The sequence below is a fragment of the Ictalurus punctatus genome, chromosome 26, assembly GCF_001660625.3.
Source record: "Ictalurus punctatus breed USDA103 chromosome 26, Coco_2.0, whole genome shotgun sequence".
Taxonomy (NCBI): Eukaryota; Metazoa; Chordata; class Actinopteri; order Siluriformes; family Ictaluridae; genus Ictalurus; species Ictalurus punctatus.
Window position 1 is genome coordinate 1,757,315 of NC_030441.2, and position 25,243 is coordinate 1,782,557.

The 25,243-nt window shown below is 41.1% G+C and overlaps 2 protein-coding genes across 5 annotated transcripts in view; both read left to right on the forward strand.

Annotated features, from left to right (window-relative positions):
* LOC108262153 (interferon-induced protein 44) overlaps positions 1-25,243 on the forward strand; it is a 46,633-nt gene that overhangs the window by 9,822 nt on the left and 11,568 nt on the right. The gene's annotated exons all lie outside the window — the stretch shown is intronic.
* On the forward strand, positions 981-22,729 carry LOC128629201 (uncharacterized). Of its 4 annotated transcripts, none has more exons than XR_008393538.1 (6): positions 13,116-13,221; positions 14,762-14,876; positions 18,755-18,959; positions 19,170-19,746; positions 19,959-20,704; positions 20,805-22,729. XR_008393538.1 is itself a non-coding variant. In XM_053676215.1 (6 exons), the coding sequence occupies exons 5-6, from the start codon at positions 19,344-19,346 to the stop codon at positions 20,318-20,320; spliced, it is 765 nt and encodes a 254-aa protein (XP_053532190.1). In that variant the 5' UTR covers positions 13,116-13,221; positions 14,762-14,876; positions 18,093-18,127; positions 18,755-18,959; positions 19,170-19,343; the 3' UTR covers positions 20,321-22,729. The 4 variants fall into 4 exon arrangements, 3 of the variants coding, with proteins under 3 accessions (XP_053532191.1, XP_053532190.1, XP_053532189.1); XM_053676215.1 differs by adding an exon at positions 18,093-18,127 and having other exon boundaries at positions 19,959-22,729; XM_053676214.1 differs by having other exon boundaries at positions 19,959-22,729.

Genomic DNA, 25,243 nt, shown 5'->3' on the forward strand with positions numbered 1-25,243 from the left:
ACGAGTCTAGTGAACTTCGGGAAAGTAACAAACCCCAAAAACTGAAGCAAATCTAATTATTAAATATTATTAGATGTTGCCGTCAACTATAAACAGCAAAAAGCTTGTCAGTGCATCTGTTTAAGGAGTTAAATAAAGTTCCGTTCTGCAACTTGCGATTTGTTATAATTGTTGTAGATTTGATAATTTATCAATTAAATGAATTATTCATTTTTGTTGTTTTTTATAAATATTTTCAGATGCAGGAGTGTAGTGATCTGCTGGGTATTCCACTGAGCAACATCTTCCCTGTGAAGAACTATCAAGAGGAGGTGGATACGAACGATGACATGGATGTTCTGATCCTCAAGGCGCTCGATCAGATCGTGAATCTCACCAACGATGCCCTGGAAGACCAAAACCCTAGTGAGAAATCTGAGTGAAGGCTGATTTTGTTGTTCTTGTTGTTCTTTTCCACCCCTACACCAGTGCAGAGTATTTATGACCGTGAAAAAACATGAAATTGTGTCTAAAGTACATTATTAAAGTAAAGATAATTTATTCTACTGTAATCATAACTGGTTTGTGTTTCTGTCGCTGTCACGTTCCTACTGCACTCTGGACTTTTTATATTCCATTAAATTAATAAATATAATGATGTTTGGTCCTACTTCTTTTTTAAGATTTATACCATTACACTAAACATGTTTTGACGAATACAAATAACACAAACACAAGTAATGTACAATACTGTTTCATAGTTCATACATAAATATGCAGGACTAAAACATCCAAAGAACGAATATTCTTCCATTAACTACCAAGGAACTCTGACTAACTACTCTCTCAGTAATTAGGGCTAGGCCTCGGGAAATAAACTTAAAGAACACCTCCAAAGAGGGGGAAACAAAGCGTTACACCACACTGGGCTTGAACCTGAGGCTGGAGGATTGAGAGACCTACATGCAGCGCAGTGAACTACCAACCCTGCACAAACAGACCATGGAGTGGGCCTAGCCAAACGCTCAAGAGGAGTAAACTGAAAATAAAAGGTCAGAGAGGACCGACTTACAAAGGAAATAAGTAAACAAGTTTTTTTTTAAAGCAAGGAACTGAAGAAAACCAGAGGAACCCCAAGAGACAAGGTTTGGACTGATACAGCAAGAAAGTTTGAGAGACGAGAAACCCGAGAGATTTTATATAATGTTCAAGCAACCTATAAGAAGCCCTTAAATAGGGGCGTCACAGGTGGAGCTGGTTTTCACTAATCACTGAGGAGCAGCTCTCTGTTTCCCTCTGCTGGTGGGCCAGGACCATGGCAACCTATCCCTTTCGTTATTTGAGTAGTTTACAATTAGCCAAGTATTAATTACTGATTTATTTCACATTTCTCTTGCAAAAATACAGCAAATAAACTTTATATATATATATATATATATATATATATATATATATATATATATATATATATATATATATATATATATATATAACAACTATTTGCAATTTTAAAAAATACTACGAGATGTACCATGATTAACAATTCAGTTTGTAGAATTTAATCTTAATAGTATTTACACCACAGTGGTACTGAATGCTTGTTTCTGATTGGTCAGAAGGTATTAATTCATTTTCTATACCAGGAGCTCTTACAGTAGCATTAGTAGATAAATCACAGCTTCATATTAATATGCTCATTTTAATAATTCACCTTTTCTATAGTAACAAACAGTAGGAAAGAAATACCCGGATGGCGTACTGCTTCCGGTGAAAACACCCCTCAGGCAAGGTGCAAAGATATCCTACCAGAGGCAAGTTACCTGACTCTGGTCTTGTATAGAGTTTTGGTACTTTACACCTCAGTTGTTAAAGATATTAAAATGTTCACATGACAAAGTTTCCTTTAAGCAAGGAATCTCCAGGGTCAGCACTTTTTAACAGTCAGTGTGATTTTGACTGAAGACTGATATGAAGACAGTGACATGGGTAACATGATAATGTGCTTTATTTTTGTCTTACTAACATAAAAAAAGGTATTGACTGTTAATAGCTGCTAAGTGATACCAAGAACTTATCATGCTCACTGACCTTGTTTACCTGCTGCAGCAAAACATATTAAAATGTTTTATATTAGATGTGTTTATGTGAATCAAATAACATGTTGTGTATTTGTGAATACATTTAATGATTACATGAAATATCCATCCATCCATCCATCTTCTACCACTTACTAGTTTTCAGGATCACAGGGAACCTGGAGCATATCCCAGGAAGCATTGGGCACAAGGCGGGGTACATCCTGGACAGGGTGCCAGTCCATCGCAGGGCACAATCACATACACACTCACACACCCATTCATACACTACGGACACTCTGGACACGCCAATCAGCCTACCATACATCTCTTTGGACTGGGGGAGGAAACTGGAGTACCCGGAGGAAACCCCCGCAGCACGGGGAGAACATGTAAACTCCGCACACACAGGGCCCCAACCAGCAGGACTTATGTGAAATATAATATAAAAATTTATAGAAATAAAATAGACCTGAGGTGAAGCTCTACTATTAAAACTACTGTCCAACAGAGGCTGATGTAACAGTGCACAATTATGGAGCTATTATGGGTGCTCCTGGGAGCTAAAGAGAAAATATTTGTGTGTTTTTGATAGAGAAAGACATGTAGATGCAAGAGGTTGAAGATCCAAATGGTTTCTAGAATGCAAAGCCACCGTCTTTATCTGTAATTGTTTTGTGCTCCAAATATTACATTCATATTTGTATTTAAATCAGAATTGGGCTTCCTTTCCATTCATAAATCAACTAACAATTTGCAGAATATAACCTGCGGAACTTTCTGGCGAGTTCTTCTATTTATAGTGTGACTGAAAAGTCAGGAAACAGAATACAGTATGTTGAGCAAAAGTGTCAATCTGAATATGATGAGCAACAATCTGCAAAATTACCAGGATGTCTCACACGTCAGTCTCGGTCACGCCTACTCGGTCCTCAGACCTTCAGTCTAGCTGATTTTAAAATCAGATAAATTAGCATGTTAGCTAAGGTTTTTTTGGTTGTGTATCTGTGGTTGTAAATTGTGCCTTGCTTTTTGTTCTGTTGCCATTAATTTCACAATTAAAACAGATTTCAAGTGCATTTTAATTACCTTTTGCAGCACAAAACATCTAAAATATTAGAGATGTCTGAATTAAACAACAGATCGCCTAATAAACTCTTCAGGAGTTAAAACTCTAATATAAGACATTAATATAAGGCCAGGACTACAATATAACATTTCAAATGATATCTTTCCACCGTTAATGTTTAAGAGTTTAACGCTGGAAAGATAATGTTTGAAATGTTAATGCTGGTCTAAATTACTTTCACTTTTAGTTTACAGTAAATCATGTTCTTTCAAGGAGGAGTCTTATCAGGTAACAAACGTGTGTGTGTGTGTGTGTGTGTGTGTGTGTGTGTGTGTGTGTGTCTGTGTGTCATGAAGAGAGAAAGGGATCAAACAGGTAATGATCCAATATTATCAAACTGTGGATCTGTACATCTACCTAGAACTTCATACACGTTTAGAGTCGCATTCAGAGTTGAATATAGTGAAGAGTTGAAACTGAAATTGTGACTTTGTTCAATTTTGGACACAGTTAACTCTCAGCATCAAATAATGAATAAAAATAAAAGCTAAACTACAGTAAGGGCTGAAAAGTAAGTGCTATTGTATAATCCGTAAAATAATGAGAGTGAAAGCTGCATTGTTAAATTAAAGCAATGATTAAAGTCACGATTACATTCTGTTCATGAAATTGTCCAAACAGCCAATCATGTGGCAGCAGCATGATCACTCCGATCCAGGTGTTTAAGAGGCATAGTGAAGAAAGACCACACCCACTTCTGATTTACGGCTGAATACAAATACAGATATGAACATTTGCACACCGATACAAAACTAATACAAATATGAAATTACACCGTGGCATCGTTTCCTCTTTTGTTAGAGAAAATCTGTTCAGAGTTTTGTTATAGTGTCAAAACTGACTGAAAGGCATTTTTGTGTATATACACATCATAAATATATCAGTACTGTATATTAATCATGACCGTGTAAAGCCGTACGTGACTTTTTTTTTTACCTCAAGATTTTTGGAGACACACTTCCTGTGTGATGCTGACCACAATCCATTAAAGAAAGAAAAAAGAGAGAAAAAAGATGTCTTTATTTGTCACATTACAAATACGCTGAAATGACTATTTGTACATACGGTGAAATTATTTTCTTGGCATATCCTCGCTCGTTATGAAGTCGGGGTCAGAGTGCAGGGTCAGCCATGATACAGCAACCCTGGAGCAAAGAAGGTCGAGGGCCTTGCTCAACTCAAGGACCCAACAATGGCAGCATGCTGGGGCTTGAAACATCAACCTTCTAATCAGTAACCGTTGAGCCACTACTGACCAACTGATGCCCTTATATGATCAATCCATCCATCCATCCATCCTCTATACCGCTTTATCCTTTTCAGGGTCACGGGGAAACCTGGAGCCTATCCCAGGGAGCATCGGGCACAAGGCGGGTACACCCTGGACAGGGTCCCTTATATGATGTCACATGAAATTAACTGATATTATTTATATCACGCAGTTCCTCTTATCACATCAGTTTTGATCTTCACTTATCAGGATTGTCCCAATTCACCTGAAGTCACCCTGCACATTACCTTACAGGGCTCAATAATCTTGTTGTATAATTTTTTAACAAAGTTGATCATTAATATTATCCACTGACAGCTAGATGATTATCTACGGCCTTCTGTGTTTGTAAAATGCTGTTACTTTCCATTTGAATTGGAATTGAGGCCAAATGAGAGGCTACATGTCCATGTGTGTGTGTGTGTGTGTGCGTGTGTGCTAGAGTTCAAAAACTGAAGGTATAAAAGTGGGAACTGGGGAAGCTGCTCTAACAGTCGACCCAGTCAGAAGCTGTGAGTACATCTTTACAAATCTGTGAATTAACAAACAAAATGAAATTCTGAAATTGGAATTATTTTTATTTGTATGACTACACTGTTACGGCTCAGTCTAGGTTAGACCGTGCAGAGTAACCAGCTCGGGATTCAATGGAATTTGACCTTTAAATAAGGGAAGCCAGGAATAACAACACACCCAGGTTTGTGTTAAAAAGTAGTGGTATATTGTAACACACAAAATTATATACATATTACTGTACAAGGAACCAAACCAGGCGTAACTTCAGGGTGGGCCAAGGCCAAAATAATAGAAAAAAAGAATTCTATTGTTAGGTAGCAATCTTACCTTAAAGGAAAATAAATAAAATACAAGGATGCTTCCCTAACTACCTAAGCAAAAAAAAACAGACAAAAGGACCCTCTCCCAAAAGAAATGGCAGCCACACCCCTATTGCCGGTGAACCAAGTGAACATGTATACAATGGTGGATAGAATGAACAAAAAGGGTACAGAGACAACCAAACTCAAAGTCAAAAACCAGAACAGCAGTCAGAATATAGCATAAAGCAGCACAATCAAACACAATCTCTAAACACCAACACATGTAACCACCTCCAACATCCCACACCATTCTCACTCCTTTTCCTCTTTAAATATGGTTGTCATCCTGGGAGGCAGGAGAAAGGCAGCCTAGGGCAGGCTGGAAACTCTGGGAGGGAGTTCGACCTGCACACAAAAAAACATCCCATTCCAAAGATAGTGGGCTGTAACACACACACACACACACACACACACACACACACACACACACTAGTTTAAAAACATCTGATGATCAGGGCCGATTATATCCTGTCAATCAAAAGAGGGCGGGAAAACACATGGATTTCGTGCTGTGTGTAAAGATGTCGTCTCTTGTGTGGAATGATGACAAAACTGCAGTTTGTAAACTCTGCAATGTCTGTCATCTCTGCACTAATAACAGAAGTAAATTTTACGACAGAGGAGTTTCAGTGTCGAGTCGATCCCCGCCCCCCTGAATTAAAAGGCCAGTACACGTTGAAAGATTTAAATGAAGACGAGTTGGCAAAAAAAGTATATATATTGTACATAAGAATATATTTGTAAAGTAGTATATCTCATAATCAATGTTAATATGAATTAACAACATTCAATAAGTGAAGAAATCTTACTTTAATCTTCAGAATTGAGTTCCTGTTAATGCGAGTAATGTGTTTTCTGTTCATGAGACCAGTTACCGTGAAACAACTTGCTGAAATGGACAGAATAAGGTTTTTATTTGCAATTCCTTCAGAATTCTTTTAAATTAATTATTATCAATTTAAAAGAAGGAACAGATGGCAGAACTATGGGTATCGGCCGATATCACTCTGAATAATCGCTTATCGGTATCGGCTGAGAAATTTAGTATCGGTGCATCTCTAATATATTATTATTATTTATAGCTTTTTTTTTTTTACTGGAACTAACAGTCAAAATCTACTTTTCCCTTCAGCATTGTTCAACTGGATTCATTGAACTGAATAAAATGGGAGGGCCTGAGACTAAAATTCCTCCATATATTTCTCCTCCACCATCTCCATCACCACCTCCAGGAGTCTTAGTCTTATAATATTTAATCAGATGATGATATGTTAACCTTAATATTACATACTGAGACTGTTTATTATTTACTCCCGATTTAGCCTAGTTATTAATGAATTTATTTTCCAGTTATGGGAGTTAATCTAGGAGTGAGAATGTGTAACGAACGAGTACGTGATGTGACTCGACAAAAATCATGGAGCACAGCATAAAATAAACATTAATACTGATGATAGTCAAGGCACACATGTAAAGGACATCATCACAGCCTTAAAGTGGTTTCTTGAGGAAGGATATAAAGCAGGGGTGTCCAAACTACGGCCCGCGGTCCAGTTTTTATTGGCCCGCGGCAAATTCTGAAAATATAATTGAATATGGCCCACACTAGAAGCTTGAGCTCGACTCTGTTGCACTTCTCAGTTTCAACACTAGATGGAGCCAGCCACGGAAACGGTGCTTCTCAACCGTTACCGCTACTAAACAAAATTAAGCAAAGAAAAACTTTTACCGCGAGTCACCATAAATGGCAGCACCCAGAAAATGAAAAATAGCAAGTGAGTGTAGAAGATTTCAAACACGGTGGGAAAATGAATATTTTTCAAAGAAATCAACGGAAAGTGTGTCTGATTTGCAATGATGATGTTGCTGTGATGAAAGACTATAATGTCCGTCGGCACTATGAAACCAAACATCAGAGCTACACATCGTACACCGGTGCCGAACGAACACAGAAAGTCAAGCAAATGGCAGCTAGCCTGCAAGCTCAACAACAGTTTTTTTTTCGGTGCCAAAAAAATACAGGAAAACGCCACAACAGCAAGCTATGAAGTCGCTAAACTTATTGCCCAGCACGGTAAACCGTTCTCAGACGGTGGTTTCATAAAGCAGTGCCTCATCAAAGTCGCAGAAATAATGTGCCCGGAGAAAGTGCAGGATTTCAACAACGTGAGCTTATCCAGAAATACAGTGGTGCGAAGAATCGAGGACTTGTCAGCTAACTTGAAACTTCAGCTGAGAGACAAAGCTTGTGCTTTTGATTTTTACTCGATAGCATGCGATGAGAGCACAGATGCTACAGACACTGCACAGCTGTTGATGATAATTTTTGTTGTACTGAGGAGCTGCTTGATAAAAGCCTAAAAGGCACAACGACGGGTAGAGATATTTTTGAAGCTGTGTCAGAGGTAGTTGAAAAGATGCGGCTTAAATGGGACAAGCTCTGTGGAGTAACAACGGATGGAGCTCCGCCCATGACGGGCAATCGTAAAGGAATGGCATCGATGGTGTGCGCCAAGGTAAAAGAGAGCGGAGGTGAGGCTTTTAGGATGCACTGTATAATCCACCAAGAAGCACTGTGTGCCAAGACTGTCCAGCTGGGCGATGTGATGAACACTGTTGTAAAAACTGTCAACATAATTCGAGCTAGAGGTCTGTACCACAGAGAATTTCAAGCTTTCCTTTCTGAAGTGGATGCTGAATACGGGGATGTACTCTACCACTCTGAGGTGCGCTGGCTGAGCCGCGGCTATGTGCTGCAGCTCTCATGAACCGAGTGACCCTCTGTGGCTAGCCAACCTGGCATTTTTAGTTGATCTTACTCATCATCTGAATACACTGAACAAGAACCTACAAGGCAAAGAACAGCTGGTGCCACACCTGTATGCGCACATGAAAGCCTTCTGTGTAAAGCTCCACCTGTCTGAGATGCAACTACGAAGCTTTAATGCTGCACACTTCCCTGTGCTGTCTGAAATCAAGTCTGCTTTTCCAAAGGCCGTCCTTTCTGATAAAAAGGGGAAATGTGTCTGTGATTGCATCTCTCGTGACAGAATTCAACAAACGTTTCCAAGATTTTTCTGTCATTGAAAAACAAATCAAGCTGTTCTCGACCCCCTTCCTGGTGGATGCAGAAGAAGTGGAAGAGAGTCTGCAGTTAGAACTGATTGAAATGCAATGCGATGATTCTCTGAAGAGTCAACATCAGCTTCTCTCCCCCCTTGACTTCTATCAGAGTTTGGATAGTGCCAAGTTACCTCTGATGAGACGCCACACAAAAAGAATGATGAGCCTGTTCGGCTTAACATACATCTGTGAACAAGCATTTTCTCTGTTAAATCAGAATAAAAGCAGATTGAGAACCAGAATGGCTGATAGCCATCTCTGTGAAGTCCTTCATGTCTCAACCACCAAACTTTCTCCTGACATTTCAGCCATCCTTCAATCCAAAGGACAGCATCACTGCTCCCACTGAGTGCAATGTTCTTCACATTATAGGTGAGTTAGAAATAGACACACTGTTACGACACCTGTGCCACCTACAGGCCTGTTCGTTCCACTGCACGGGCAGTGCAGTTCCAGTTATTAACCTGACTCTTTGCAAACACACACAACTGACATTGTATTTAATTCATGCCACACTTTTTACTTTAATAATGAACAGTTCTTTATTCATTTTAAATTTTAAACCCTAAACTGTTTGTTCGTATTCATGTGTCAATATTTCACCTCTAGTGTGTGGCCCGGCCCTTTGTTTATTTTTCTGTATTTGGCCCTCACTAAAAAAAGTTTGGACACCCCTGATATAAAGTGAGGGGAACATTTTACTCTCAAAATATGAGACAAAACCGTTATTTTTAGCATTTTTACGGTATATAATGTTAATATATATGACGTTAGAATACTGTTCATGTAGTCAGTCTTTATAGTACAGCTGGAGTTCTGTAGTAACCTACACTGATTTTTGCACAGTAAAACATCTGTAATATTTATTCTTTCACCAATTTGCAGTTTGCAAATTGCAAAACTTCTGATAAACCCTTCTGCCTGGTCAACATTATACCTGCAAACAAAGTGTCACTCATGGACCAAAAGCTTATTCAAAAGATGAAACGGATCCGTGAAAAGGCTTCAGAGTATAGTAAGTCCTGTTATTATAGTCAGAGGTAAAGCTGCAACAGAGTTTTCTGATCTTCAGGACAGAGGAGATTATGATTAGTGGTTTCTCAGGAACACGACAAGCTGTGACTTTTATCTTAACATCAGGGGAGAAAATAAAGAGAGACTCGTAAGAGAAACTGTTTATAGCTGCGAGAGCAGAAGCGATAACAGAAGATAACTTCTATCGTGGATGTTACACAACACTGAATGCATCTAATTAATAAAACTTATTTAATAAAAATTGTAATCAGTGATAAATGACTGTGATAAGAATTAATCACTGCAGGTATTCATCCTATTGTACAGATTTGCCTCACGTAATCATCTTGACAAAAGAGGACGAAGCCTGCAAACTGGTTAAAGAGGACCTAAGAAAGGTCTACACCAGCAAGAAGATCAAAGAAAAGGTAATTGTGTAATTAAATGGTGTATATTAGTGTCACATTGTGGTGAACTCGCAACTGCAATTCCCAGAATGCAGTGCCAACTACAAACATGGCCGACAAGAACTACACTTCCTGGCCATGCACGAACTCAAGTTCAAACAATGACGTGGATGTTCTGATCCTCAAGGCACTCAATCAGATCGTGAATCTCGCCAACGATGCTCTGGAAAACCAAAACCTTAGTGAGAAATCTGAGTGAAGGCTTTTTTTTTGTTGTTGTTGTTCTTTTCCACCCCTACACCAGTGCAGAGTATTTAGGACAGTGAAAAGACATGAAATTGTGTCTAAAGTACATTATTAAAGTAAAGCTAATTTCTTCTACTGTAATCATAACTGGCTTGTGTTTCTGTCACTGTCACGTTCCTACTGCACTCTGGACTTTTCATATTCCATTAAATTAATAAATATAATGATGTTTGGTCCTACTTATTTTTTAAGATTTATACCATTACACTAGACATGTTTTGACAGATACAAATAACACAAACACGAGTAATGTACAATACTTCATAGTTCATACATAAATATGCAGGACTAAAACATCCAAAGAACGAATCCTCTTTCATTAACTACCAAGGAACTCTGACTAACTACTCTCTCAGTAATTAGGGCTAGGCCTCGGGAAATGAACTTAAGGAAGAACACCTCACCACAAAGAGGGGGAAACAAAGGGTTACGCCACACTGGACTTGAACCTGAGGCTGGAGGATGGAGAGACCAATATGCAGCGCAGTAAACTACCAACCCTGCACAAACAGACCATGGAGTGGGCCTAGCCAAACGCTCACGAGGAGTAAACTGAAAATAAAAGGTCAGAGAGGACCGACTTACAAAGGAAATAAGTAAACAAGTTTTTTTTAAAGCAAGGAACTGGAGAAAACCAGAGAAACCCCAAGAGACAAGGTCCAAGAGGTTTGGTCTGACACAGCGAGAAAGCTGCAGAGAGACGGGAAACCTGAGAGATAAACTCGAGTGTGTTTACAAAATTACCGGCTTAGCCTCAATACAGCACTCAAGGAGAACTTCCTAGTTCTTCTTAGTTGTCCGTCGTGGCGACGAAGACCATTTTGTCATCAGAGATGAAGCATGCGTAGATGGCTGGTCAGGCCAATCTTTGCACGTAAAGTCCTAAGGCAGGTGGGACAGGGGATGGGGTGGACGTCTCCGGGAAGGTTGCTGGCACGGGTTTTTCTGGCTTGCCCCTTTCGTTCGGCTGCAGCTGTCCAATTTATCTCACACAGCAAAGAGCCCTTGTGGATGGAGGAGCACCAGGTGTCACGATCCAATGCAGTCTGTTCCCAGGAGGCAGGATTGATGTTAAACGCTTTCAGTGAGGCTTTAAGGGTATCTTTGAAGCGTTTCTTTTAGCCTTCTTGGCAACGCTGACCTTGCTGGAGCTTGCCATAGAGGAGTATCTTTGGTAGACGTTGGTCTGTCACTCGTCCTGCCCAGCGTAGCTGGGTCGTCATCAAGATGGTGAAGATGCTTAGGAGGCCTGCTTGATTGAGAACCACAGTGTCTGGGACTTTGTTCTGCCACTTGATGCCAGGGATTTTCCTGAGACTTGTGGTGTGAAAATGGTTCAGTTTCCTGGCATGACGTTGGTACACTGTCCACGTTTCGCATGCATACAGCAGTGTGGGGAGCACAACTGCCCTGTACACTTTCAGCTCGGTCTGGATGGTGATGCCTCTTCGGTTCCAAACCTTGGCATACAATCTCCCGAAAGCTGAGCTGGCTCTCGCAATGTGGACGTTAACTTCGTCATCTATTGTGGCATTTTGTGACAACGTGCTGCCGAGGTGAACTTGGTCACTGTTTTCAGTCTCTGACCATTGACAGTGATGTTGGACTCTGTATAGGGCTTCCCTGGGCTGGCTGAAGCATGACCTCAGTCTTCTTGGTGCTGATGGAGAAGGAAGTTTGTGCAGACACTAGAAAACCTGTTAACGCTGCGTTGCATGTCCGTTTCTGTGCTATTGTTAAGGGCACGGTCATCAGCAAAGAGGAAATCCCTGATGATGTCTGTCGAAACCTCGGTTTTCGCTTGGAGCAACCTGAGGTTGTACAGATTACCATCTGTGCGGTACTTGATGCCGATCCCAGCATCACCGTCTCCAAAGGCGTCAGTCAGCATTGCGGAGAACATGAGGCTGAACAGGGTCGGCCCCAGGACACAACCCTGCTTGACGCAGTTTAGCATGTAAGAAGCCCTTCAAGCCTTTCAGTACAGTCACAGGTGGACCTGGTTGCTACTCATCACTGAGGGGACAAAGAAAAATTGGTTGTTGTTTTTTTTACATGTCACCAGCACAAATTCTACAAATAGACTTTTATTTAATAAAACAATGTATTTACAATTGAAACATCTGCTATGAGCCGAGGCCCTGTGTGTGTGGAGTTTGCATGTTCTCCCCGTGCTGCGGGGGTTTCCTCCGGGTACTCCGGTTTCCTCCCCCAGTCCAAAGACATGCATGGTAGGCTGATTGGCGTGTCTACAGTGTCCATAGTGTATGAATGGGTGTGTGAATGTGTATGTGATTGTGCCCTGCGATGGACTGGCACCCTGTCCCGGGTGTACCCTGCCTTGTGCCTGATGCTCCCTGGGATAGACTCCAGGTTCCCCTGTGACCGTGAAAAGGAGTAAGAGGTAGAAGATGGATGGATGGATGGACATCTGCTATGAGATGTTCCACTGGCAACAATCCAGTATCTACAATTTAATGTTAATATTATTTACCCGCAGTGGTACTCAATGCTCGATTGGTCAGAAGGTATTAATGAATCTTTTATAACAGGAACTCCGACAGTAGTTCCAGACACAAGATAAACCACAGGTTTATATTAATGAGAGTCATTCTAATTCTTCACTATTTCTATAGTAACAACTTACAGAGTAGCAAAATAAGAAGAGAGAGACTTTTTTGTTGGCGTTTGTGTTACAATGAATTCATATATTTTGGGGCCTCGGGACCAGTTTTCTTTATCATGTTGCTGTAGACAGTGTGGAAATAGACAGGGTTTTGTTAAATCCGATGTCCTGACAATTCATCATCCCAGGGCTACTAGCCAAGAACTGATCACAGAAAAAAAGTGAAATAATCATAGAAAGCCCTCACTGGCCTTCAGCAACAGTCATTATACGTTTGTATTTTTGTAGATGGAGACGTGCAGGAATCTGCTGGGTATTCCAGTGAACCACATCTTCCCTGTTAAAAACTACCATGAGGAGATGGACACAGACGATGACATGGATGCTCTGATTCTCAAAGCACTGGATCAGATCGTGAGCGTCGCTTGCGATGCACTGAGAAAAAAAACATTTCTGACCTCTGGCGAAAAATCTGAGTAAGGACTCGGATCCCAAACGCCTCAGTGGCATTAGTGCAACACAGAGTGCTTTACAAAGCATTAAAAACACATTAGGATTACAGTTCTTCCTAAATGGAGAAGGGTACCAAGTATGTGTGGTGGAAGGCTATGTACAACCACATTGTAGGGGAATTATTCAAAACTTAACTAAGGAAGACTGAGTGAGCAACAGGATCCTAGTCCCCTCACCCAATGCTTTTAGTCTCTCTACAACTTGTGGTTGTATGTTGGTATCCATCGTGTTGCAACACAGTGATGCTCAAGATGAGGTGAGCTTCAGGATTTGTTCTGTAGCACAGCAGCCACCTGAAGTGTGTGTATAGATAACAAGGTCAGTATAGTTTGGTCTTTATCACACAACAAACACAACACTTGCTTACCAGTGTTCAGTTGAAGATGGGAAGCATAATGTCCATCAGCACTCTTATAACTTGGATGAGGCGCTGAATGTCCAGCAGAGGGCAGAGTAATGTCTCTCCACCCAATGACCCTTAGCGATCGTGCTCACGCTCAAGACTAGTTTGATCCAGCGAGGCCGCAATCCCGGCTAACGGAGATCCAGTGGAAAAGACGGACAATACACGACCCTATCCGATGAGTCAGCCAACTCTTCTCACACCATAAGTAATGGCATCCGTTACGTTTTGAGTTCGTTTGAACAAACAAAACAAAACAAAACAAAACTCTACGTGAAACATAAAGAAAACACGGGAGTATTCGACTCCACCGGCTAATAACTCTGTAAGCGCTAACAGGCCTATTTCCCCGCTCCACACACACACACGAAGGAAAACCCGTTTCATCGCCTTCTAGAACAGACTCGTTAAAGGCAAACTGATTTTTAGAAACAACGTAATGTGTCTCTGGAACACGTCAGGGGTCTAAACTGAACTTTTTTTTTTTTTTTTACCGCTGTAATATTCCAGAAGTTCACTCCTCAGCTCAACTCCCGCCGCCTCTCCTCGCACAAAATGGCGGTGTACATGTCATCGCAATATCAAAATAAAAGTCTTTACCGAATAGACTTTGTAGGCTCCCCTACATATGCATCGCTAAAATAAGAGTAATGTAATATTCTGTCTTTATGGAATATATTCGATTATGTTATGTTACGTTAGTTACAGTAAGAATAAGACAAAGATTTCACTCCCTTTCAGAGTTAATACACCGTAAATGTAAGACTCTGACCAGGATGTCTCACATGTCAGTCTCAGTCCTTCAGTCCAGCAGATCAGCTGTTTATAAATCAGCAGAATTAGCATGTTAGCCAAGTTCTTTGGTCTGTGGTTTGAAATGGTGCCTTGCTTTTCGTGCTGTCGCCATTAATTACAGATTTCAAGTGCATATATATATATATATATATAATTTTTTTATTATTTTATTTATTTATAAAAAAAATTTGCTGCAAGATTAAAAACCTTTTCTTACATGACAAAATCTACTTTTCTCATCAGCATTGTTCATCTGGATTCATTGAACTGAATAAAATGGGAGGGTCTGAGTCTACACCTCAACGACCTCGAACACCTCCACAACCTCGAACACCTTCACCACCTCCATCGCCTCCATGTGAGTCTTAGTCTTATAATATTTATTAGATGATGATCAATATGTTAACGTGTATAAAACCTGTTAGATTTTGACAAAACTGTCAATTTCTGCTCACTTACTGTATCAGTTTGACATAATCTGATTTTCTTTGATTGTTGATGATTATCGACTTGGGGTAGTTGTCCACAAGCCCCTCATAATACTGTACACTGCCATATTTTTTACCCATTCTTCTAACTCAGTCAGGGTTGTGGTCCTCCTTGCTTAGACACAGTTTCAGTTCAGTCCACAAATTTTTCACAGCTAAAATGGTGTTCCCTTTCAAAGGGAACTTCGATGTTGCGTTTAGCATAACACTATGGGAACGCCTCTCACGCGCGACCGGCATCTGAAGCTTGTGTAAAATCATGCCTATTTATAGGCCTGCCATGATCAAGTGACGTGGTAATTAAGCGCGTCGCGTGATATAAATATGGCACCTCTGAACCGCGCCATCAGCCTCTATTATCTGAAGCGAAGACGCAATTCAAAGGCCTGCCCTGGTATGACAAAGCTACACAACGTCTCGTTCCATTCTCAGGGAACCGGGTTACCCAGACCTTCCCTTTCAAAGGGAACTTCGACGTTGCGTTTAGCATAACACCATGGGAACGGGAATACCCAGTCCGTCATACTGAGGGTATGGCCTATTCAAAAAGACCCAAGCCCAAGGGTCACTGCAAGACACGAGCCCGGGGTGGAATGAATATCCAGGCTGTAATAACAAATGAATGTGTTTGGCATAGACCACTCTGCAGCAGCACACACATCCTGTAAGGATACCCCTTTGGACAAAGCCTTCACGGAGGCGACCGCCCTAGTGGAATGAGCCCGTAAGCTAAGAGGCGTAGTGAGACCGCGCGCTTTTTGAATCGTGAATCGTGCGTTTTGTTTCGACTATAAACATGTTTTCGGAAAATGATTCGCCAGCGAGGATACATACACAGAACTGTTGCTAAATACATAAGCTTTTGTCCATGCTTTGACATCCCATGTCCCCACTGGCTGACAGTCAAGTCGTGTAAATTTATGACCTCTGGTAACACTGTTTGATCTGAATGTGTGATCTTTCCTGGCAGTTGTCTGTCTGTGTGTGAGAGAGACGTGTGATTTCTGGGGGTTTTGCTGACTAGAATGCTTACAAATGTGTTTATGTTAACGAATTAAGGAGAGAGTCGTGCATCTCAGTGCTTAAATAATGGTTAAAACGTTGTAGTTAAAACACAGTAAAAACTCTGCAACTATCTGTTACGATGTCTGCTCCGAGAAATCCTAATACCTGTAGAGGAATGTTGTGTATTCACCAACACGAGGACCTGTTGAAATGAGAGAGGACCTGACTTCTGCTCCAAGAAAAAAAAAAACCCAATATGTTAGTTTGATAATTTATTCATGAAGATATTGTAAAGACGTTGTTGTTTAACCCTGAGCAGCAACAACTCCACAGATCGTGTCTTAAGTCCGAAGGTTTATTTAGGGAGTAGAAAAAACATTTAAAGATGTTTTAAAAGAAACAGGTGTTTTGTACATAATGCTAAAAGAGAAAAATGTTTGTAGTCCAATGTGAAATAAATGGGTGGAGACACACTGAGTACATTTCTGTTCCACAGTCTATAAGGATCCCCACCATTAATGTAGAGCGACAAATGTACACACCCTCCATGTGAAGGATTAAGTTGACTAGTCACATACGGTTATAAAGACGTGTCCTTGTGCAGACTTACCTTCACACCAGCATTGCCCACTGACACGTCTTCTCCCATGTCAATGTATAAGAAAAGGCAAAAAGTAATATGAGATATATAAGAATATATTTGATATAATATAAGATATTATAATGAAAAAACGAAATAATATTATTTAACTAGGTCTGGCATTCAGCCCTCTTAAGTGTAAGAGCATTATCAGTATTGTACGGCAGTTGGAATGGTAGTTAGGGGCAGTTGGGACACTAGTTAGGGGCAATTGGGACAGTAGTTAGCTTTCATGAAAAACTACTTTTTGAGTCACAGTGCCAAAGTACTGCAGAATATTTCAATGCTTCTTTTTCAGCCTGAAGGACTGGCATTTATTTAATAGACAGATGGCACAGCCATATACTTGGTCAGAGGATTTTAGGAATTTCTTTAAGAAACGTTCATTGTTTTTTTGTTCTTTTATCATGGCGTCAGTTTGTATACTTACTTTGGTTAGTGACTTAAACTGTTTTATTAGGAGGTGACAGATTTAGTTAACAGGGAATGATGATAGGTGAAGATTAAGTTGGTATTCGTGTACAAAATAAAACTGTCTATGTATATTTGTCTGTTATGTATCTGTTTAAGCACTACTGTAATAGCGATATAAAGAGAGAGAGAGAGAGAGAGAGAGTCCATTAACTAATTCATAGAACCCATGTCTACCTTTTTAAGTTCGTTATACATGTTTCTTTTGAAGCATTGTGTTCAGACATTGCAAATCATTAGTCTGAAGGTTAAGGGTTCCTTAGACTTTTGCTTCTTCAGCATCAACAAAGTCTAAACAAAGACTAAACTCAGAAACAATATAACTGTCTGGTTGTGATCATAATAAAAGGCAACGTGAAAGGTGACTTAATTCCCAATGAGATTTCTCTATGTTCTATATGACCTTTCTACAGTGTATGCCATTAAGTCCTAGTTTCCAGCCATCATTACAGCACGGGAGAGGAAATCTCGTTCATCAGACGTGTGATATACATCTAGACAATCTGATAACAAACTACACACAACATTTATGTTGAGAAAATTAAGCTTTCTCTTTGTTCCCAAATAACATTGGTCCAGATCCATAGTTTACATCATCTGCTCACACGTATTTAATCTGTATTACAAGTACTGAACAAGTTAGAGGAAGAGAACGTGTAGCTTTACTGTTCATTGGAACTTTATTGTTTATTTGGATCTATCTTGTTTCATGTTCATGTTCATATTCATATTCAGACTCTCCTAGGAGAGTCTGGCATCTGACATAACATATGAATGTAGGAACATGGATTTTCACCATGCGCTCCACCGGCACACTAGTTGAAAAGAAAATCAAACATGTTAAAAGATCAAAGGTCAGGCAGTGCCGGAGTAAGCAAAATAAAAGCAAATCACCTATTTAGATTATATCTATGATTAAGTTCACTTTCAGTTAAGAAATGAAGCTTATGTTAAGGTTATTCTTCCACAGATGTCTTCAGAAGAAATTGATGACCGATTCCCTAGGTATTGTGTCTCAATTTAAAATAAACACTCACATGCAGATTCAGAAGGTGTGATATTATATAGGAAAGAAAATCATGATTACATTTCTGCTTATTCGTGTAAACGTCAACTGCATTGTGTAATTGAATTTCATGTATTGATACTTTTTTTTTTTTTAAATCATTTGTCATTCACACTTATAGCCTTCTAGCTCCATTGTAGTCAGTTTGCTCTTTGAGCAGAATTAGCAGCCTTTGGACTGTGGATAGTTCTATGAGAGAGATAAAAGTAGTAGACGCAGAGTGTTTCTTTTTTGTCTATATTGCTCATTTCATTCAGTGCTTTTGTGTCTATAAATCCTGCAGAGATCGTAGGTATGAGATTTGTATTGTAAACTACACCGGATTTTAGTTACTATTGTTCTACAACTTCAAGTTAGTCATTTCTCCTGGTTTAAAAGGCTGTATTCTACTGGAGAAAATCTAACTGGAGCAACGTAATTTTAAAATGATTGCCAACTTAACAACTTGTGTTCAGAATTATGGTAATTAAGTACACGACACTTAAATTCCTGTTAAATAATGTGGAAATTATTGGTTGGATGTGTACGGAAATTCATTATTAATCATTTACTTTTTTTTTCACCAGCCTTACGTATGTATAGGGCGGGATCAACCAAGATGAGCCTTGTGATTTGTTTCTAAGCGTGACGTACCGAGAATGCCGCCATAGCGACTGTGGTCCTGCTTCTGAATCAGGGGTTTTAGGAGGAAGTGTTCGAGACATCGCTGCCATGCTAGAAATGTCCACATTAGGAGGCAGAGCCAAAGGAGCTAGCAGGAATTACTTACAGGTAACACTGTTTTTATGAAATCAAACAACAGCATATCCATTATATGTAATGACTATGAAAACGTTATTCAGAATGAAGAAAAATATGAATAGGAGGCACACTGGTCGGTTTAGGTTTGTTTTAATGTTTAAGTTCCTGACGCATTCCCTCATCTTTTTGTTAACATATGGTTTATAGGGATAATAAGTAAGTATTTGCTCTGTTCTCCAGGCGAGCCCGGACATCCTCAGATGAAACCATGACTCTCTGAGTTCAGACGAAGAGATCCAGAGTCGCCATCACACCATCAGCGGCCCCTTAACTGACTACGAGATCCCCATTGCACAGCAAGAGGGCACAGAACAAGGCGAAGTTACCAAATCTCTGCGAATTACTGATGAACCAATGGAAACACTCCCTGAGAGACCAACCCCAGAGCCCCGCCCCTGCTCCATGCTCACTCAAGAAGAGTGGTCACGTGTGGATGCCACGGCAACCTTGAGGAGGCCCCGCACACCTCACGACTCGAGCAGCGAGAGGGTCCAGCTCAACGAGACCAGCACTGTGAGACGACGGCCAAAAGTAATAGCACCCACTCAGAGGGATGATGCGACAGATGCTGCTATTCGTGTAAGACCTGTATCAGAGGTGGAACATGTATATCGGGAAAGTGATATGAGCGAGGATTTCCGGCGAGCGCTGAAGCCTCCAGTTTCCCCCAAACCATCTTTGGGCCTCAGGAAGCCTGAGCCTCCCACCCCAACCAGGAGAGTCCCACTTCCAGGACCGGAGAACCAACACAGCACAGGTATTGCTAAATTAACATGGATAATAATGCCTGAGAAATTGCTAAACCAGCCTTAAGGACATGCTGAAAGAGCAGAAATGACGTCTCATTATGTGAATTTTTTTCATTCCTAGTCTTTAAAATATTTTGTCGGGTTTATGATTCTTTCGAATTAGATTATATACCCTGTGTATATATTCATAATTTTTTCTCTGATGGTTTTGACTCTTTAGTGGAGGGCAAAAGAGTTCCACCGCCTGTGTCTCCAAAGCCAAGCCCTCCTCCTACACTTCCTAAACCAATCAAAATGAAGCCCTTACCAACACACACACTTACCCCACCCAGTGACCTAAACACACACCCACACTCCTCTACCATTCTCCCCGAGCAAGTGGATCATCCTATACTCAGTCCATCAACCCCGACCCCCCAAACCAGCAGAATCTCACACTTTGTCCCCATGACCTTTGACATCTCCCGCTCAGAGCCCCCAAACCCCCCAAACTCCTTCTACCCCTGGGTGCGGATCTGCCCCAGTCAAACCCCCGAGATCTTCCATGGCAGGGCTGTCAGTGGACATTCCCAGCCCTTTTGAGGCAGAGCCACGAGAGGTGGAAAAACACAACGAGGATGACGAGCTAAAGAGACAAAGGAAAGAGATAGCAGTGATTAAGGGGCAAGAGATGGGAACTTCCAGCGAGGTCACAAAGCTGACAGAGGGATCAGAGCAGGTGCTGATGAGGCGGAGGAAAGTGGGTGTGGCCAGACAGTTGCAGATCGAAGGAGACATCGAAAGCACAACAGAACATGGTGTTGTAACTGCAGATGAAATTCGACAGAGGGCGCCAAATGTCAGCGGAACGGATGAAGGCAGAATTCATGGAGAAGAAGAAATAAACCAGCTAAGGCTGGACGAGACCAGTGCCTCCTTAGCTGCAGCACTGGAGGTTGTAGAGGAAAGGATCATGACCGAAGACAAGTATTTTTTAATTCATCATTAAATATTACAATTAATAAATATTAGTTGATACTAATTAAAATGAATAAATATTTTCAAATCCCACCTTGTGTTTTAAAAGCACAGTCAACATTCTTGATGATATTGGAAGCATGTTCGATGACCTCGCTGACCAGTTGGATGCCATGCTGGATTAAAAAAGAAAAAGAAAAAAAAAGCACAAAATAAATCGTAAACAGAAAAGCACAGCATCGTCTTCATCTGAGCGCCTGATCTGTTTAAAGCCACGCTTCAATGAATAAACGAATAAACACTGATTAGTTGATCTTATCAAGGATTTTTTTTTTTTAAAAAGGACCTACTGGAAGGCAGAGATCTTGGGTTTAAATTGTTAAATCCATGAAATATCGACATCAACATCGTTTGGTGAAGGTTTTGGAGCCAGGATGTACGGACTGTTCTCATGCTGCTTCCAGAGATAAGCACAATTAAATGCTAACAAACTATTTAAACATTGTTAAGGTCAAGAAATGCTAGCAATGTGTCAGAGTGTGTGTGTGTGTGTGTGTGTGTGTTTCTATGTGTGTACTATGTTTGGGCTTTCCTTCACTGGCGATCGACATTTGTGTATTCATTTTTCAATAATAATTGGAATCACCATTTTTGTGCTTTAATGTTGAGTTGGATACCCAGCTACGACGTTTTCAAAGGGGAACACAGGACAAAATTTTGGAGGGAAAAAAAACCCTGATTGATATGTTAAGGAATACGCTAAAAGTCGAGGAACATTGCTAGCTAGCTATAAGAAAAACAAAAACAAAAGTAGGACAAGCTATTTAATGGGTTCCCCTTTGAATCCATATTTAAAGCAAAAAAAAAGCTGAAATATTGTGACCCTTATGTTGTCACCGTAGTTGTTCATGCGTGTTTGTGTACTTCATCGACGAATCCCGATTTTCAGCCAATAGAGTGGTGTAAACTATAATTTATCATTTATAAATGCTGCGTGATGTAGTGTAAATGTGACATATAGATTACAGCGTAGGATTTGGAATGCAACAAGAGCCCCTCCAGTCCCATTTAATGTGAACAAGAATTACGGGCCGTATTCAGAGTCCAGAATTCATGCAGGGAAAGTTACTCCTATTCAGAGTCGAGTTATGACTTGCTCTCTGTGTGCCATTCAGATTATTCGAATCCCCTGTGTGTCGTTAATGCCTTTGAGGTTGCCAGGTTTTTCATGAGCAGAGACGGGGTTTTTCAGTTGCATCTAGACCACCACCTTTAAACCTATAAAATAAAAAAACCTCTGCACTCTTGTTTCAGCAGCTTATAGAATAGCACTTGATCCAGTGCATGCTATTATTTAGCATTTTATTTTTAAATTGTGCGCCGACAGTTCATTGTGTGCACAACTTAACGAGATACTAAATCGAGCTCATGAAATGTGTCCTCATGCGGGAAACAATCGCAAACCTGTGTTTTAGGCTCCTCTCCATGTGCATAACTCTTGTGTAACTTCCAAGTAGCCTGCGATTCTCTCTGAACGAGCAATTTCAACACTCTGAATACAGCCCTCTGTGTGTTTGGGGTGTGTGTGTTTTCGGGGTTGGGTGTGTGTGTTTAAGATGCAAAATAAGATGATGTTTTTATGATTTTATGTTTCGCACATGCATTGGCCCATTGGAGAGAGCTTGCAGTCAAGACAATAGTGGCCAAAAGAACATTATTTAGTGTATATGTTATATAATTGCAGAGCAATATTTCTATCAACTCTCCATGTTGGTAACTTTTAGTTTTATGACAATCCTTTATCATGTTTGATTAATTTTGCTGAAGGTGGACATTTAGAGAGTTAAACCTTATATCCTGTAAACAAACAAACAAACAAAAAAACTAACAAAATTCTATGTAATTATTCGAGTTATTTTGTGTACATGCTCAACTGGCTAATGTGTTTGACACTGGTGAAATGATCCTTGGAGATCCTCTTCCATGTAAAGCATATTGAGAGTATGTGGAAGTATGATAAATAAACTTTATGAATAACAGACACAAAGCGCATTCATTTATTTATTTATGCATTCATGTTAAATCAGGTCAGAGTCATGGTGGATCCGGAGCCTATCCCAGGAACAATGAGCGCAAGTCTGGAATGCACCCTGGTCGATAAGAAATAACATTTGTTAATCAATTGTCTCCACACTATCACAGTCGCACCAAACATCTGCAGTCATTCCTCAGACATAACATCCTTCTCTCTTTTAAAAGATCTCCTTTCCAACCCCTGTGCACATCGTCAGCACGTCCGATTAAGGCAGAGCGATCTGTGAGAGCGGAAAAGGGAGAGAGTGAGAGAATACACATGCACAGTACGTCTTCTGACGTAACACCCCATCCATAAAAGTCAAATTCATTTTGATTACATTACTCATCTACTCAGCATGAGCTCGAGAGAGTGCATCTGATAAGATATTTTCTGTAGCCAGTATTCTGTATTTTCTGTTTTGGTTATTTCCTAAATGTCTCAACTATTCTCATTTCCCTCTTTGATTTCATTCAGTACATTAGTGCCTATGGAATGGGCAGCTTGCACATCTGGAAAGGCACCATCAATGCTGAAAGGTATATACAGGTTTTAGAGCAACATCTGCTTCCGTCCAGATTCCATCCCATCTTTACTTCTGAAAGACTCCGCCTCTCTAAGATCCTCTTTTTATACCAAATCATCTCACTGACCTGATCCCAATTAACCTCCAGCTGTTTCTTTTTTAGTAACACTTACTTTTCCAGCCGTTTGTTGCCCCGTCCAAACTTCTTTGAGACGTGTTGTGGCCATCAAATTCAAAATTACCTTCTTTTTTATTTCTTAAAATGGTACATTTGCTCAGTTTAAACAGTTGATATATTTTCTATGTTCTATTGTGAATAAAATATTGGTTTATGAGATTTGCAAATCATTGTATTCTGTTTTTATTTACACTTTACACAGTGTCCCAAGTTTTTTTTTTGGAATTGGGGTTGTATATTTGTTTTACTTTTTTTCTCTTAAAACATTTCTGTATGTCACTTGATTTTCATATGTTGCAGTTTCACAACGAAGGTGAGAAAAAGTTCTGATCTCATTTCGTTTGTTGTTTACATCTGTTACAAAAAATGTTAGAGGACATTGCGGTGCGGCTTGTAAGTGGTCATGTGTCATGTGACTTTGTTTTGGTTCGTTCACTTCCTGGTTGAGTATTGGGTTATGTTTGAGTGTCTTTAATTTGCCCCAGGTGTCCATGCTTTAGTTTGATTGTGTTTGTTATTTAAACCCCTTGTGTGGCTGCGCACTTTGCGTAGTATTAATCTAAGGTCTCCTGAGTTTCCGTTTCCAGTTCCGTTTATGTTTGAACGTGGTAGAATGTATGTTTAGCATGCTAGTGGTCGTAGGTAGGGAATCAGTGTTTAAGTATAGTCAGTATAGACCGCGCTCTCTGTGTTTGTGTATGTTTGAGTTTGTTAATAAAGACTTTGACCTGCACCTGCATCCGCCTCCAGTCCTGATCCGTAACAGAATACTGCGCCAATAATGCGGAAGCAGCAGGTTGCCATGAGCGTGGCCGAGTTTGAGGTGTGGCGCCGTTCGTTCGAGGAACAGAACAAACAGCTCAAAGAGGAAATTGCTCAGCTCCACTGCCTTCTAAAGCCGCTGCAGCAAGCCGGGCTACGCGCCACGCCACCATCCGCGCAATTTCTCACGCCCCCGCTGCTGGAGAACTACACCGTGCAACACGGCCAGCAGAGCTACCCGAACTCCTGGGGCCTCCCACTTCAGGGGAGTTATCCAACGCCATACAGCCAGCAGAGCTACCTGAACTCCTGGGGCCTCCCGCTGGAGGGGAATTGCACCACGCAGCCCAGCCCAGAACCGAAGGCTGGCCTAGAACTTTTTTTTGGGTGGGGCGACGACGACGACAACAGCAGAGCTCCAGTCTGAGGCCTACAGAGAGACCTCAGCTGTGGAGCTCCCGCCTGAGGTCAACATGACGACCTCAGAGATACAGCTTGAGGCCTACGGGGGAGGTCTCGGCTGTGGAGCTCCTGCACGCTGAAGAAGCTGTCCCGCTGCCCTGCCTGGCCGAGGAGGCCGTCTCACTGTCCAGCCCAGTTGAGGAGGCTGTCCTGTTGCCCTGCACGGCTGAGGAGGCTGTCCAGTCCAGATGAGGAGGCCGTCCTGCTGCCCTGCACGGCCGAGGAAGCTGTCCTGCTGTCCAGCCCAGATGAGGAGGCCATCCCGTTACCCTGCACAGCCGCGGAAGCTGTCCTGCTGTCCAGTCAAGCTGAGGAGGCCGTCCCGCTACCCTGCATGGCCGAGGAGGCTGTCCCACTTTCCAGCCCAGCTGAGGAGGCCGTCCCGCTGCCCTGTCCAGCCGAGGCAGCTACCCTGAGCTCCAGTCCCGCTGGAGATGCAACCCAGTCTTCCAGTGCCACCCAGCGTTCCAAGGCCACTGGAAGTGGCACCCAGCATCCCAGTGCCACTTCTGCATACCAGGCGGTGCCCTGACTTTCGATCCCGGT